This window comes from Canis lupus, chromosome 15 (genome assembly GCF_003254725.2).
Source record: "Canis lupus dingo isolate Sandy chromosome 15, ASM325472v2, whole genome shotgun sequence".
Classification (NCBI taxonomy): Eukaryota; Metazoa; Chordata; class Mammalia; order Carnivora; family Canidae; genus Canis; species Canis lupus.
The window spans coordinates 13670127-13683422 of NC_064257.1; the positions used below are offsets into that span (position 1 = coordinate 13670127).

Here is a 13296-nt window from a genome sequence, read left to right on the forward strand (position 1 = left end):
AGAGTGTGATTGCCTGGCTTCAGATGTCCTGAGCGAGCCCTGAGGCTGGGCCTCCTGAGTGTGAGGCCAGTGCTCTGCCTGCCAGCACAGTCAGCCCAGGACACAAGTGACTGGGACAAGTGTGGGGAACAGTGCAGAGGCAGCTGGGGCAGACAGCATGGAGGCCCCCTGATTCTAATCTCATTTGACCCTCTCAAAGGCGACTTTCCTCTGGCCACATCACGTTAGCTCCTCATAAGTGTTCTTTTCTCAGAAATGGGATAACCATTAACCCAAGCACACCTCCTGGACATTTGGTAAACTAGGCTGTAAATTTTTTGCAGTCACGGTTCATGTCTGTTTTGCTGGCCACTGTGGCCTGGCTCGTAGCTCACCCCCAGGCACAAAGTAGGTGCTCCTGAAATAATTGATGAATAACAGGGAGAAGGGCAAAGGGGAATGTGCCATGGTTTTAAATTATCACTGTCTGTTCAGAAGGTTTCCTTCCTATGGATTGCTAAGGTGGATCCTCTCAGTTAATGAACTCTGGAATCCCAGTCTAAGCTCTGCCCTCGTGCTTCGCTCCCCCTCCGGGTGGGCAGGGCCATCCTCCCCTCATGGACTAGGCCAGGTGGTCAGAGGATTTCAGCAACACTCAGGGAGAGTCAGTGACCCAGCAGCCACTGAACCATGAGTGTCTCTGTACTGAGCCTCACCAGACCCCTGGACACTGTGTCTGGGCTCCTGCAGCTGGCCTCCCTGCTAGGCCTGGCTCTGCTGCTGCTCAAGGCAGCACAGCTCTACCAGCGCAGGCAGTGGCTGCTCAAAGCTGTCCAGCAGTTCCCGTCCCCTCCTTCCCACTGGCTCTTCGGGCACAAGCGGGAGGTAGGTAGGGGCTGGACTGGGGAGAGGGAGGGCTGGGCAGGTTGGGGAAGGCAGCAACTACCTACCCAACATCTGTTTGGTGCCAGCACTAGCTGTGTGGGAGGGGTGCCCAGGGCAAGGAGAAGCCCACCTATAGAGGGGCTCACCAATGGTTTATGGATTCAACAAGTAGTAGGAGTCAACTGGGGAGTTGTAGTCAACTGACTCAAGGAACCCAAGGACATCTTGGTAAATGATGATTTGATGGATGAACAAAGCATGAGAAAGGGCTTCTAATGTCCAATCTGGAGTTCCCAAATCTTCCGCCGAGACTTGGGCTTCCCTCCATCAGAGCATTAGTATCCTCTACTGTCAGGGCCTCTTAAATCTGTCAGTTAGAAAAATAAAATATATAAATTTAAATTTTAAAATGTAATCCATTTTATGCTCCAAATAAGTAAAATTATATGGCAAAACTTCTTACCAAGTGATAAAAGTTGTCATAAATTTTTTATGCAAATGTTGCACTAATGACTTCCTGAAGTTTTGTACACCATGGAGTCAATCCCTGATAAGTTTCTGAAGGCAGTTGATTGTGAAGGCTGCTAATTCTACTCAACAATGGGACAGAATCTGACCTCTGGACAAACCTTGGACAGCCCAGAAAGTCTGTATAGAGGCAATGTCATAAGAAACAGTTCTGAATACTTAGTTCTTCTGGTAGATCAAGAACTCTACCCCTATGCACATCCTGCCCTTTCCCCTGGCACTAGTCCTGGAACCAGAAGGTTCTATTGATTTATCTTTCTTTTGGTGACAGTTGCAAAAAGGAGATGAGCTGCAGCTGCTACTGAAATGGATACAGGACTTCCCATGTGCATTTTCTCGCTGGATATGGGGCACAGAGGCAGAGATCGTGATCTATGACCCTGACTACATGAAACTGATCCTGGGGCGATCTGGTGAGAGGACACCCTCATACCTGTTGAAGCAGCTCTTCCCTCTTGGACACATGCCCAGGGGTCTGTGAAATTGCAGAAAACATGAGAGGCTCAGCCCTCAATACCTGACCCTCTATTAACCATTCCCCCCCACACCCCATCCCACATGCCAGATGAAAGCCAGATAATTCTTTAACTGAATGCTGAAAGAGCTGTGTTGGGCTGCTTTTTTCTTTTCCTTTCCTTTCCTTTCTTTTTTCCCTGGCTTCTTTTCTCTTTTCTAATCTTTCCTGTTGTATTCTGTTCCTTTCTTTTCTGTAATTTTCTTCTTCCTTCCTTCCTGCCTGCCAGCCTTCTTTCCTTCCTTTCTTAACCAAACTGAGATGATTGCAGAACTGAAAGACAGTTTCTCATACAAGAGAGCTTGGATTTGGCACTTCTAACTATTGCCTGTGCTGGGTAATGGGATGCCTGAGACTCAACAACTTACAGAAAAGAACTCAGAAATTCTGTCTTTTCTTTGACACTAAAAGAACGCCTTTGTTTCTGTCCAATCCACCTACCTGGTCCAGTGGGGCTCTGCTGTGGGACACTGAGTCTGCCTTCTTGAACCAACATTCACTATCAGGAAAGAAAAAGAGTACCGGTTCAGAGGCAAGTGGGAAGTGGCTTGACACAAAATGCCAGCTGACAAGCTTCAGCAAGGGATGGGGGCCAAAGATCTAGACCGCAGCTGCCTTTGGGACCAGCTGAATTCCTTGGTCACCACCAGTTTGCTGTCATGTCCTTCTTACTTTCAGACCCAAAATCTGATGGCTCTTACAAACTCATGGCTCCCTGGATAGGTAAGTATGTTTAACTAGGACTATGGTCCACCGTCTGCTTAGGTTTGCCAGCAACTGTCCATTTGGCCCAGACTAACAGGAAGAGACCAGCACCACAGTGACTCCACTCAACTCTGAATTGAGCCCCCTTCTCTCCTTCTTATAAAACCCTCACCCCCACCGAAAGGTAGTGGAGCCCTCTGTACCTCAGGCTCTCCCACACTGCTTCTCAGCCCTCACCTCGAACTCAGCCTGATTTTTCACTAACGTCCTTGTACGACCCATCCCTGCTCTGTTTCAACCTCCATGTCACAGCTGTCATAACCACTTCCTGGCCTCAGGCTTTGGGAAGTCCCCTTCTTAACATGCACTGGCCTTTCCTGCTTTGCCAAGGATGCCCTTCTTCTGACACTCTGGGTTCCCCCATATTGTCCCTGGATAACTCGGGGAAGGTCCCTTCCCACCCACCCCCCAAACACACTGTGGTCCAGGGTATGGTTTGCTCCTGCTGAATGGAGAGACATGGTTCCAGCACCGGCGGATGCTGACCCCGGCCTTCCACTATGACATCCTGAAACCCTACGTGAGACTCATGGCTGACTCTGTCCAAGTGATGCTGGTAAGTCGAACCCTACCTCACCTGCACACTCACACCCACAGCACAGTTCACAAAGTCCATTCTCAGACAGCTGTATCCTTCATAAATGCATTAGCGTGGCCCCTGGAATCACTCATTACACCCTGCAATGAGACAGAGCCCCCGGAGGGCGGATGGGACAGGAAAGCACCCTGGCACCCACTTTCATCCACTCTTTGCTCCCTGCCCACAGGAGAGAGAAACATGGTGGAGACAGGGTCCATTCTCCTCCCACTTGCATGTCTTTGGCTTGGACGGGAAGAGTAGTCAATACCCTTGGAGAATAGGACAAGCTGCCCCTGGCTGGCCTGGGTAGTAGCAGCTTCAGTGGCAGTGGGGACATTGGGGACGTCCCAGATGTCACTCAGGTGGGCTCTGGGGTGGGACTGAAGAAGTCTGCATGGATCTTAGCCACTCCATGGAGAGAAATGCAAACCAGGTCTCAAACCCCAGAGCTGAGTCCTGCCAGTACATCATCTCTGAGCTTGACCCTATTGCTCACTCACTGTACTCAGCTGACATTTGCTGAACAAGAGGATTGACGTCCCAAATACTCCTTTCTCAGGACCTCCTAAAATTGGCCCCTTGACCTTTATCTTGCCTTGACACTTGTTCCCTAAACTGGGACTTCATCTATTGCTCTGTGTAGGTCAGTCCCAGGGCAGAAAAGATTCCCCCTTTATCTCCTGAGTAATGACGTTTCCAGTCTACTAAAAGGTGGTTATAGCCATAACGTATCCCTAAGTCAGCCTCAAGAGATCATTCTTAATAAAATAACAACAGTTTCTGAGAAAATACTCGACATATCACAAATATTCAGCTCTATGAACAAACATTATATGTTCTCATTCATTTGGGGAATATAAATAATAGTGAAAGGGAATAGAAGGGAAGGGAAAGGAAATGGGTGGGAAATATCAGAGAGGGAGACAGAACATAAAGACTCCTAACTCTGGGAAACAAACTAGGGGTGGTGGAAGGGGAGGAGGGCGGGGGGTGGGGGTGACTGAGTGACGGGCACTGAGGGGGGTACTTGACGGGATGAACGCTGGGTGTTATTCTATATGTTGGCAAGTTGAACACCAATAAAAAATAAATTTATTATTTAAAAAAAACAAATATTCAGCTCTATGGTTCTAAATCGATGAAACACAACTGCTTTAGAAAGTGAGGACATGTCATCAGAATATGTGGAGCAGCAGAGAGAGAGCCTAGCCTTGTCAGCATGGGCCTTCCAGAGGAGTAGAGAAGGATCAATGTGTCCCCTCTACACAGGACAAGTGGGAGGAACTCCTCAGTCAGAACTCACATCTGGAGATCTTTGACCATGTCTCCTTGATGACCTTGGACACCATTATGAAGTGTGCCTTCAGCTACCAGGGCAACCACCAGGCAGACAGGTTAGTGAAATGCATAGCGGCAGCGTCCTATTTCCTACCAACTGATGTGGACTCATCTGGAGGCAGTTCCAGTAGCTGGGATGTTTACCAACCCAAAGAGCCACATTCTGCAGAGAGCTCCAGTCTGACACAGTCAATTTCAGCCCTACCAAACCTGCATTAGGCACAGACTCTGACCCCTGCCTCAGGGAGAAGCCTGGCTGCCCAAGTCCCTCATAAATGGCTGAGGGTCTCTGGGGCATAAGACAGAAATATCAGATGCCTAGGATCACCTGCACCAATGACTGAGGAAACCTCCACCCACAGCCCCACTCCACTCCAGTTCAGATGCCTCCCTCCACCTCGACTCTTCTGCCTCATCCCCCTTCAGGAACTCCCAGGCCTACATTCAGGCCATTCGAGATCTGAACTACCTGGTGTTTTCCCGGATGAGGAACGTTTTCTACCAGAAAGACATCTTCTACGGGCTGACCTCTGAAGGCCGCAGGAACCACAAGGCCTGCCAGCTTGCCCATCAACACACAGGTTGGACTCTGCCCTCTGATCTTCTCTCCTCCTTCATCAGGCACATCCCAAAGGCATGGGCCCTGATGCCTCAGGCAGAGGCTTTCCCCTCAGTGCCCCTCCAGAACCTGGGACAAACCCACTCTGGATCCCCACCTGGTGCACCTGTTAGGGTGCCAGGTAAAATGCAGGAAGCTACATGCATCACAACATGGGTGAAGGTTGAATGAGCTCCCCTGCCAGCCACATACAAGCAGAGCCTCCTTGGGCTGTGCTGTTGAGGGGAGCACTGACATGCAAATACCTGGTGCTAGGGCTCTCACCCTGGCATGCACACTGGCATTGCTACACTCCTTTTGACCCCCCTGGCACCCTGACTGGGGCACAGGGGGCAGGTGGGCTATGTGGCTGGCTATATGCCTGGGCACTCAGAGCTCTCAACTCCGCCTGGGAACACTGTTTGGGCAGACCGAGTGATCAAGCTGAGGAAGGCTCAGCTACAGGACAAGGGAGAGCTGGAGAAGATCAGGAACAAGAGGCACTTGGACTTCCTGGACATCCTCCTCTTTGCCAAAGTGAGCGTGGCAGGGGAGGTCTGAGCATTTGCCCACAGGTGGGGAGCAAGGGTGCAAACTCAAACTCTGCCCTCTCTCTGGGTCTTCCTTCCTAGGTGGAGAATGGGAGGGGCTTGTCTGACAAGGACCTCCGTGCAGAAGTGGACACATTCATGTTTGAGGGGCATGACACCACAGCCAGTGGCATCTCCTGGATCCTCTATGCTCTGGCCACACATCCCGAGCATCAGCAGAGGTGCCGGGAGGAGATCCAGAGCCTTCTGGGGGATGGTGCCTCCATCACCTGGTGAGTCTCATGAGATGGGAGGGCTTTGTGAGGGTCCTGCCCCCCTCAACTAGAGGATAACCTGGTTGGCAGGGCCTTGCCCGCCTTTCAAGAGAGCTTTGTTTTAGGGAGCACCTGGACCAGATGCCCTACACCACCATGTGCATCAAGGAGGCATTGCGACTCTATCCACCAGTTCCAAATGTTGGCAGAGAGCTCAGCAAGCCCATCACCTTCTCTGATGGACGCTCTTTGCCCAAAGGTATGGCCTTCACCACTCTCACTCCACAAGCACTCCTGGGGGACGCATGGGAGATCTGAAATCCACATGTCCTGGGGTGGTTTTTGAATGTCTTTAAGACTCATTTCTGGGCAACCCGGGTGGCTCAGCAGTTTAGCGCCACCTTCAGCCCAGGTCATGATCCTGGAATCCAGGGATCGAGTCCCACGTTAGGCTACCTGCATGGAACTTGCTTCTCTTTCTGCCTAACTCTCTCTCTCTCTCTCTCTCTCATGTCTCTCATGAATAAATAAATAAAATCTTTTTAAAAAATAAGACTCTTTTCCCCCTCAAGTAAATCAATATTTACTTTGTTGTTTGGGTGAGGTATATAATGCGCTTTGCACAGAGCTTAAATCCAGCTAAAGCTCAATAAATAAAGACATGAGGGCCTCTCAGTGTAGCTTTCAGTTTGCTCTAATATTCTAATTCCCTGAGATATGAGTGCTCAGAGACAATCAGAATGGGCAAGGGGAGATGTGGTCTTTCCTTATAGTGTCTAGGCTAATGAGAGAGATTAGAGAATTTTCTGTCATGGCTCAGATGGTGCAGTCTCTGGAGAGCCCCCAGGTTGATGGAGAGAGCAGCTGGTGACCACATCTGAAGTCCCTGCCATGGTCTAGTCTACCTTTTAGCTCACCTCTGCTCTGAATCCCAGCCCTGCCACATCCCAGCTGGGTGGTCATAGGCAAGTTGCTCAGCCTCTCTGAGGCTTAGGTGCTCACGTGAACAATGGACATTTATTGGGCCTTCCTTGGAGGGTTGTTGTGAGATGGATTAGTCAATGCATATTCCCCAAGAGCTCATGGGTGATACCTGGTAAATGTGAGTTGTCCCTTGAGCTGCTCTCTAACGTATGCCTCCAGTTCTTTCTGCTTCTCACCCTGGTCTGGGTATCTACTAATCTGGGCACATGTGCTGTGCCATGTCTGCCCCACCTCTCCTGCTACACTATCATTCCCCTCAGAGTGATGAGAAGCAACTCTCATAGCAGCTGCCAAGTGGTGTGGGCAAGCACCTGGCCCCGCAGGCAGGGATGACCATTCTTTTCTCTTCTGCTCCACAGGATTCTTAGTCTTGCTCTCCTTTTATGCCCTTCACCACAACCCAAATGTGTGGCCAAACCCAGAGGTACGATGGCCTTGGGAAGGGAATGGGAGGATCTCTACAAACCAATCCCTCCTCCTGTTTCATTTCTGGGTGTGTCCTGAGGTTGGGAGGAAGGAGGAGATAGACCACACCTACCCTGACCCTGGGGCTTTTCTGCAGGTGTTTGACCCTTCCCGGTTTGCACCAGGTGTCTCTCGACACAGCCATGCTTTCCTGCCCTTCTCAGGAGGATCAAGGTGAGGCAATTTTCCTTGGGTGGGTGAGTGTCACTGGATGCATATCTGATGTTTGCATTGTCCTGTGTCCATCTGTGGTGTCTGCAGTTACTAGCCTTGTGTGATTATGTGCTGAGAAAGAGGTGTGTGTCTCTGTGTTCAAAAGGAAGGTGGCAATCACAACCTGCCATGGAAACTTTGACCCATTGCTCTCCCCAATGGTCAACCATAAGTCAGTGTCATGGTGCTCCAAAGTTCAGTGTATTCTAGTATTTTCCTCAATTTAGGAGGATGACTTCTCAGAATTTCAGTATTTTAGATGTTTGCTCTTCTTAATACCAGTAATGCCAAAAGATGTTTTCTTTCTTCCCATATTGTCAGTCCAGTTCATTGCCTTTTGTACCTTATTCACTGATCTGTCATTCATGATATCAGTGATGTTTGCTTGTGTTTGGATTTCCTATGGAATCTTGTAAGCACTCCAGTCGTGTATAAGAATGGTTTGAGCAAAGTCCCACACCAATGCCTTTCTTCTCTATTTTTGCAATCTGATACAACAAAATGTTTACTGCTCATTAGTATTCTCATAACCATGACAAATTTTCCAGTTGGCAAAATTCTTTACATAAATGGGATTTACCTATCATAGTCCCAGAGTCTACATACTGTACGTTGGCAAGAAGCATAAAATTGAGGACAATCAACTGCTTTTGAGAGAAAAACCCACTATTCTATACACGAAAAACTTGAGAAGTCTCCCTGATGTATAAAATATAAAGCACACTTGATGTGTTTCAATTGAATGACTATTCACCAGAGCGGCTACTGTGAAATCCTCCCGTGCTGCTGAGTGTCCTATAAATGGTAACTGCAATGAACCTTGTATGTAGTTACTAGAAACAACTTTTTTTCTGAATACATCAATCTGTGAGTTCTTCAAATAGTGAATCCACTCTTACAGAATAGGCTTTAGGCAAACTCTTCTTCCAGACACTGGCTCCAGGATTTGGATTCTCCCTGGGATTGACTCCTTCCTGCTAGACATCAGTGCAAGTCATGTGCCTGCCAGTAGAGACAGGAGAAAAGTAGACAGCTCAATTCCTAGCTCAGAACTAGTGGCGGCTTTTGTTTATTCCTTTCCGGGCTTCTTGTTGTTGTTGTTCAATAAACATCATTATAAGATTGCTTATTAAGCCCGACTCTGTGCCAAGCCTATGCTATGAGATGGGAAACTGCCCTGGCCTCCAGGAGTTCTCAGTCAAGAAATAAATGCCTCTACTCAAAAGAGATATTATCCATTCATTCTTTCTTGCCCTCACTCATTTACTAATTGACCCCACAGTAGGAAGTTCCATGTTTCTGGCACTGTCCTATACTGGAAAGTGACGTGTCCTTGAGTAAAATAGTTTGTGATTCAGGATACAGGAATGAAGTGGCACAGCCAATAGGGGGTGGGTGTGAGGCTGAGGGCAGACTGGCATTGCCCTTAGCCTTGGGCATTTGGCAGGCAGAGGTGGAGGGAGGGCATTCTCTGGGATCTCCTCAGCAGTTGCTGAGCTGGGAGACAGAGGTAGATAGGTGACAGGTGAGTGTGCCAACAACCCAGAGAGGGCTTTGATGCCAGCTGAGCCATATGGAGATGTTTCCCTGTGATGGAGGACATGGGAGGCTCTGAGTGTAGGAGGGTGGGGCATCAGGAGAGGGACCAGAGGTAGGAGACAGAAAAGTCCAGGTGAGGCGGCAGCTGAGGAATGATAGGCAGGGACACTTCTGCTGTAGAATTGGAAGGCAACAGCAGCTGGTTGAATGAGGGACTGAGGAAGAGGTAGGCGTCTGGATCCAAACTGGAAGGCAGATAGCACAGCAGCTTGAGCATCCCTAAGGCTCTGCCCCTGCAGGGAGCTTCCCTGTTGGCATCCTGACTTCCTTACCCAACTCCATCTTGTCATTTCTATGAGGATCTGGGGCCCTGTGTACCTCCTGGATATGGTTAGAACCTGAAATGTGGCCCAGCCCACCCCCTCTGGTGCCCTGGCCTGGCCTCCACATTGTGAAACCAGAAATGGCTGGTGCAGAGAGCAAAGAACCTAATGATTAACTGTTATAGTGATCACTTGACTTGGCTCTGAGGCTCAAAGTTTTGACCCTCCTGTAACAGGGTTTCAGGCCTGCTGAGAGCAGAGGTAAGAGGAGGAGCTGATTCCGGAGGAGTGTAGGCTTTTGTCAGAGGTCAAGGGGAGAGTGTTAACAAAGCAAGGCTTGGGGTAGAGATGTGCATGTGTCCAGGGAAGGCAATCAGGGCTGGGCCCATGCAGGCTGGCCCTGAAGGGACTGTTCCTGGCAGGGACTTCGAGGCCACTCCTCATTTCCTTTTCCCTCCCTGACCCAGGAACTGCATCGGGAAGCACTTTGCCATGAACGAGATGAAGGTGGCGGTGGCCCTGACCCTGCTCCGCTTTGAGCTGGCACCAGATCCCTTCAGGATCCCTGTCCCCACTCCAAGAATTGTGTTGATGTCCAAGAATGGGATCCACCTGCATCTCAGGAAGCTCCTCTAACCCTTGTGGGGACAAGGATGAACCCCGAGGGCCTCCTGCCTGCCATTCTGTCTTCCTGTCAGTCTCTCCTGTCTGCTGGTTTCTGCTCACTTCCTGCTTCCTGTCTGCCCACCTGCCAGCCTTCCTGCTCTCCTGCTCTCCTGCTCCTGTGCATCAAACTGTCTGTGCTTCTGTCTCACCCTTTTCCAAGATTCCTTCTTATTTGCTTATTACAATCTCCCACCCAGCTGTCCCTCTGACTGCCCACTTGATGCTGTCTGTTCCCCCAACCTGCCTGTCCTCTGCATGTCTTTCCCCTTTTGCACCTATTTGGTGTCCCTATATTATTTTCCTCTGTCTGCTATGCCAACTTACTCCAGTCTCAGTGACTTAGAACAACACAAACTTGTTCTCTTACATTCTGGAGCTCAAAGTCTAAAATGGATTTTGTTGGACCACAGCCAAGATATTGGCCTGGTCCCACTAACTCTAGGCCCTAAGGGAGAATCCCTTTCTGCCTTGTCCAGCATCAAGCTGCATTCTTTCCAATCTTTAGCTCCTGGAGCCTCCTCTTTTCAAATGCAACAGCATCTTTCAATGTCTTTTTGCTTCTGTCTTCAGATCCCCTTGTCTTCCATAAGGAGTTTTGTGATTAGACAGGTACGCTTAGAGAGAACAGACATACTTCAGCTTCGAGACATATCCCTCCTGCTATTCATGCTTTCCCTATTAGAAGCCCACAGACCTGGAAGGTTGGCTCCTTGGGGAGCCAAAATTCAGCCTGCTTAGTCCTTTTGTGACTCCTATTGGTCCTTGCTTCTAGCTTTCTCCTGTGTGTTACCTGTGTACCCATTTGATATTCACATACCCTCTTCTTTCCTCCTCCCACAAATAAAGTTTTAATGTTATATGGAGTGTGTGTTTTCCCTTTGAGGTAGATAAATGGAAGAGAAGAGAGAGAAAGGAAGCAAAGACAAAGGAGACAAAGAAGGGAGGTAGTATCTGCTCTGTGATGCCGGGACCCCAGGAAGGCCAGATGTGTCCCATTGCCTCAGGCCATGGAGTGGGCTTTCCAGGACACACTAGGAGGAGCCCATGCAGGCAAATGGATTGGCCAGTGGAAAAGAATGTCAGACTCCAATCAGCAAACTACTGGTGGCACCTCTCCACAGGAAAGCCCCTTGGCAGTCCTTTGAATCTCTGGCCAGCCACCTTGAGTAGGAAGGGGCTTCTTCAACCCTGCCCCATTATGTGACTGCCTGGGTGCTAGTCCTCCTGGCCCTGGGCCCTGTTCCCAGGCCTTCGTTGCCCTCCTCCATCAGCCCCTCTCAATCCAGCCACTATTCTGTGGGTTCTAAATACAGATCTTCCTTCTGTCCTACTCGCTGCCATTCCTACCTAGCCCAGACCCTGGATATCATAGACAGACCTCCCTACCTGCAGCCTTTTGCCTGTGGTGTAATGCCACATTCTGCCTCCCTGAAGGGGCTTCTCCCCCAGCTGGTGCTTGCATCCAGGACCTCCCTTTCAGTCCCATGGCTTCCTGGGTCACTGGGCTAGTTCAGCCCTGCTTTAAGAAAGGGCAGGGTGGATGCTTACTGTTTGACTAGGGATTGGGGCAAAAAAGTAAGCTGGGAAAGTGGTAGGCATGAAGTTGGACAGATTCCCTGGCATCTGGTGGTACAGAAGGGCAGAGGTTAGCCAGACTCAGAGAGTTCAAGACAATAGGAACTTGGAATTCTGGGTGGCCAGCCATGGACACGTGCTCTAACCACAGGATTATGTTGAAGGTAAAGAATCTGACCAAGAAGTGACCCTGCTAGCTTGAGGCAAAGGAAAAAATCCTGGGGTGAGTTCACATTCATATGCACAACCCCTAAGACACATATTTGCATAGCCACACCTGTGTGTACCCCCTCACACCCTCTACACTCTACCCATACAGGTGCACAAAAATGCCTGGGGTCCTAGGAGGCAATGGGGTGTGTTTGGAGGGCTGGAAGGATTAAGTGGAATTCATCTTTGGTGCCCACTAGTCTGTAGCCTTGGTCCTCCCCTCCCACGTGGAGCCTGCCTCTTCTGTCAGGTTCTGGTGTTCTCAGCTCCACTTCCAACCAACACGAGCTTTCAGAGAGACAGTTAATATGCCTGTGAAGTCTTGGTCAAAAGAGGCCAAAGTCAGAAGGCTTTAGTTCAAGCTGTTTTCTTTTTTTTTTTTTTCCCAAGCTGTTTTCTGATGAGCATCTTGGCAGTTTCCTTCCTCTGACATTGAAGTAGGGTAAATCCTGCCTCATAAGCCTCCTGATAATCCAGAGGTAACGAAAGTAGGTAAGTCTTAGACTTGAGTACCACCCATTGGCCACAGTTGGTTATGACCTCTGGGTTCTGCTCGCAGGTGATAACTACTGCCACATTCCTCTGCTGGCATGGAGAAAGATCTGTCCAGGGGCAGGACAGAGAGGGAAGTTGGTGGCATGGGTGACACCCTGGCTGAGGTCTCTGTAACCCAGCCTCAGGTGGGCAAGAAGGTCTGGGTCCTGACGGGGCTTTGCAGGAGTGAGCAGGTGGCCCATAGCCAACCTTCCAAGGCTGTGGCCTTCTTCTAAGAGGGAAAGCATGAGTAGCAGGAAGGATGTGTCTCCAGATGGTACATCCCCAGGGCAACAGAGATATCCCCAAGTCCCAGAGCTAGAATTCCTCTCTCTGATCCTTCCCCTTAGTCTCCAGTGTCCTCCCTTCCACTGTTGTCTAATTCCTGGATTAGAACCCACTAGTGGCCTTAGATCTTGAACTCTAGAGGTACATGTGACCCCAGTCATCAGCCATGCTGCAGGGACTACAGTGAAGAATCTCTAATCTGTCATGTGGCCCCAGCCCAAAGCCCTCCCCTAAAGTCATTCTCGGCACCTTTAGACCTCAAGGTTTGATTCAAGCACTATCTCTTCCAGGAAACCCCCCTTGAATGCCACTCTGCCACCTTCCTCAACAAAAGCCTGAGCACTCAGATCACTGAGTGTCTGTGGCATGGATGCTGACGGCAGTAGGAGAGCTACAGAGACCTGTCTCAGGAGGGGTAGAAGATTCACCTGAAAAAACATATTCCAAATTCCTTGATTTCACTGGTGGTTACCTGGAAATTTACTTTAGAAATTCATTGTCCTGTAT

The 13296-nt window shown here is 49.6% G+C and overlaps 1 protein-coding gene across 3 annotated transcripts; it reads left to right on the plus strand.

Annotated features, from left to right (window-relative positions):
• The first annotated feature begins 516 nt into the window (after positions 1-516).
• LOC112642532 (cytochrome P450 4A11-like) lies at positions 517-13285 on the plus strand. 3 transcript variants are annotated; one of them, XR_003125304.3, is made up of 13 exons: positions 517-864; positions 1664-1805; positions 2585-2629; positions 3100-3227; positions 4521-4645; positions 5016-5170; positions 5618-5724; positions 5820-6010; positions 6118-6251; positions 7336-7400; positions 7539-7615; positions 12358-12459; positions 13080-13285. XR_003125304.3 is itself a non-coding variant. In XM_025420193.3 (12 exons), exons 1-12 carry the CDS (start codon positions 670-672, stop codon positions 10150-10152), a joined length of 1533 nt encoding a protein of 510 aa, XP_025275978.3. In that variant the 5' UTR covers positions 519-669; the 3' UTR covers positions 10153-11039. The 3 variants fall into 3 exon arrangements, 1 of the variants encoding a protein (XP_025275978.3); XM_025420193.3 differs by lacking the exons at positions 12358-12459; positions 13080-13285 and adding an exon at positions 9984-11039 and having other exon boundaries at positions 519-864; XR_003125306.3 differs by lacking the exons at positions 7336-7400; positions 12358-12459; positions 13080-13285 and adding an exon at positions 9984-10056 and having other exon boundaries at positions 518-864.
• The last annotated feature ends 11 nt before the right edge of the window (positions 13286-13296 follow it).

What these genes read in the sequence shown, in the direction of transcription:
- LOC112642532 (XM_025420193.3), top strand. Translation starts at nt 670, where the DNA reads ATGAGTGTCTCTGTACTGAGCCTCACCAGACCCCTGGACACTGTGTCT. An exon ending in TCTTCGGGCACAAGCGGGAG is followed by an intron (nt 865 to 1,663) that starts GTAGGTAGGGGC and finishes TTTTGGTGACAG; the next exon opens with TTGCAAAAAGGAGATGAGCT. An exon ending in CCCTTCTCAGGAGGATCAAG is followed by an intron (nt 7,616 to 9,983) that starts GTGAGGCAATTT and finishes TCCCTGACCCAG; the next exon opens with GAACTGCATCGGGAAGCACT.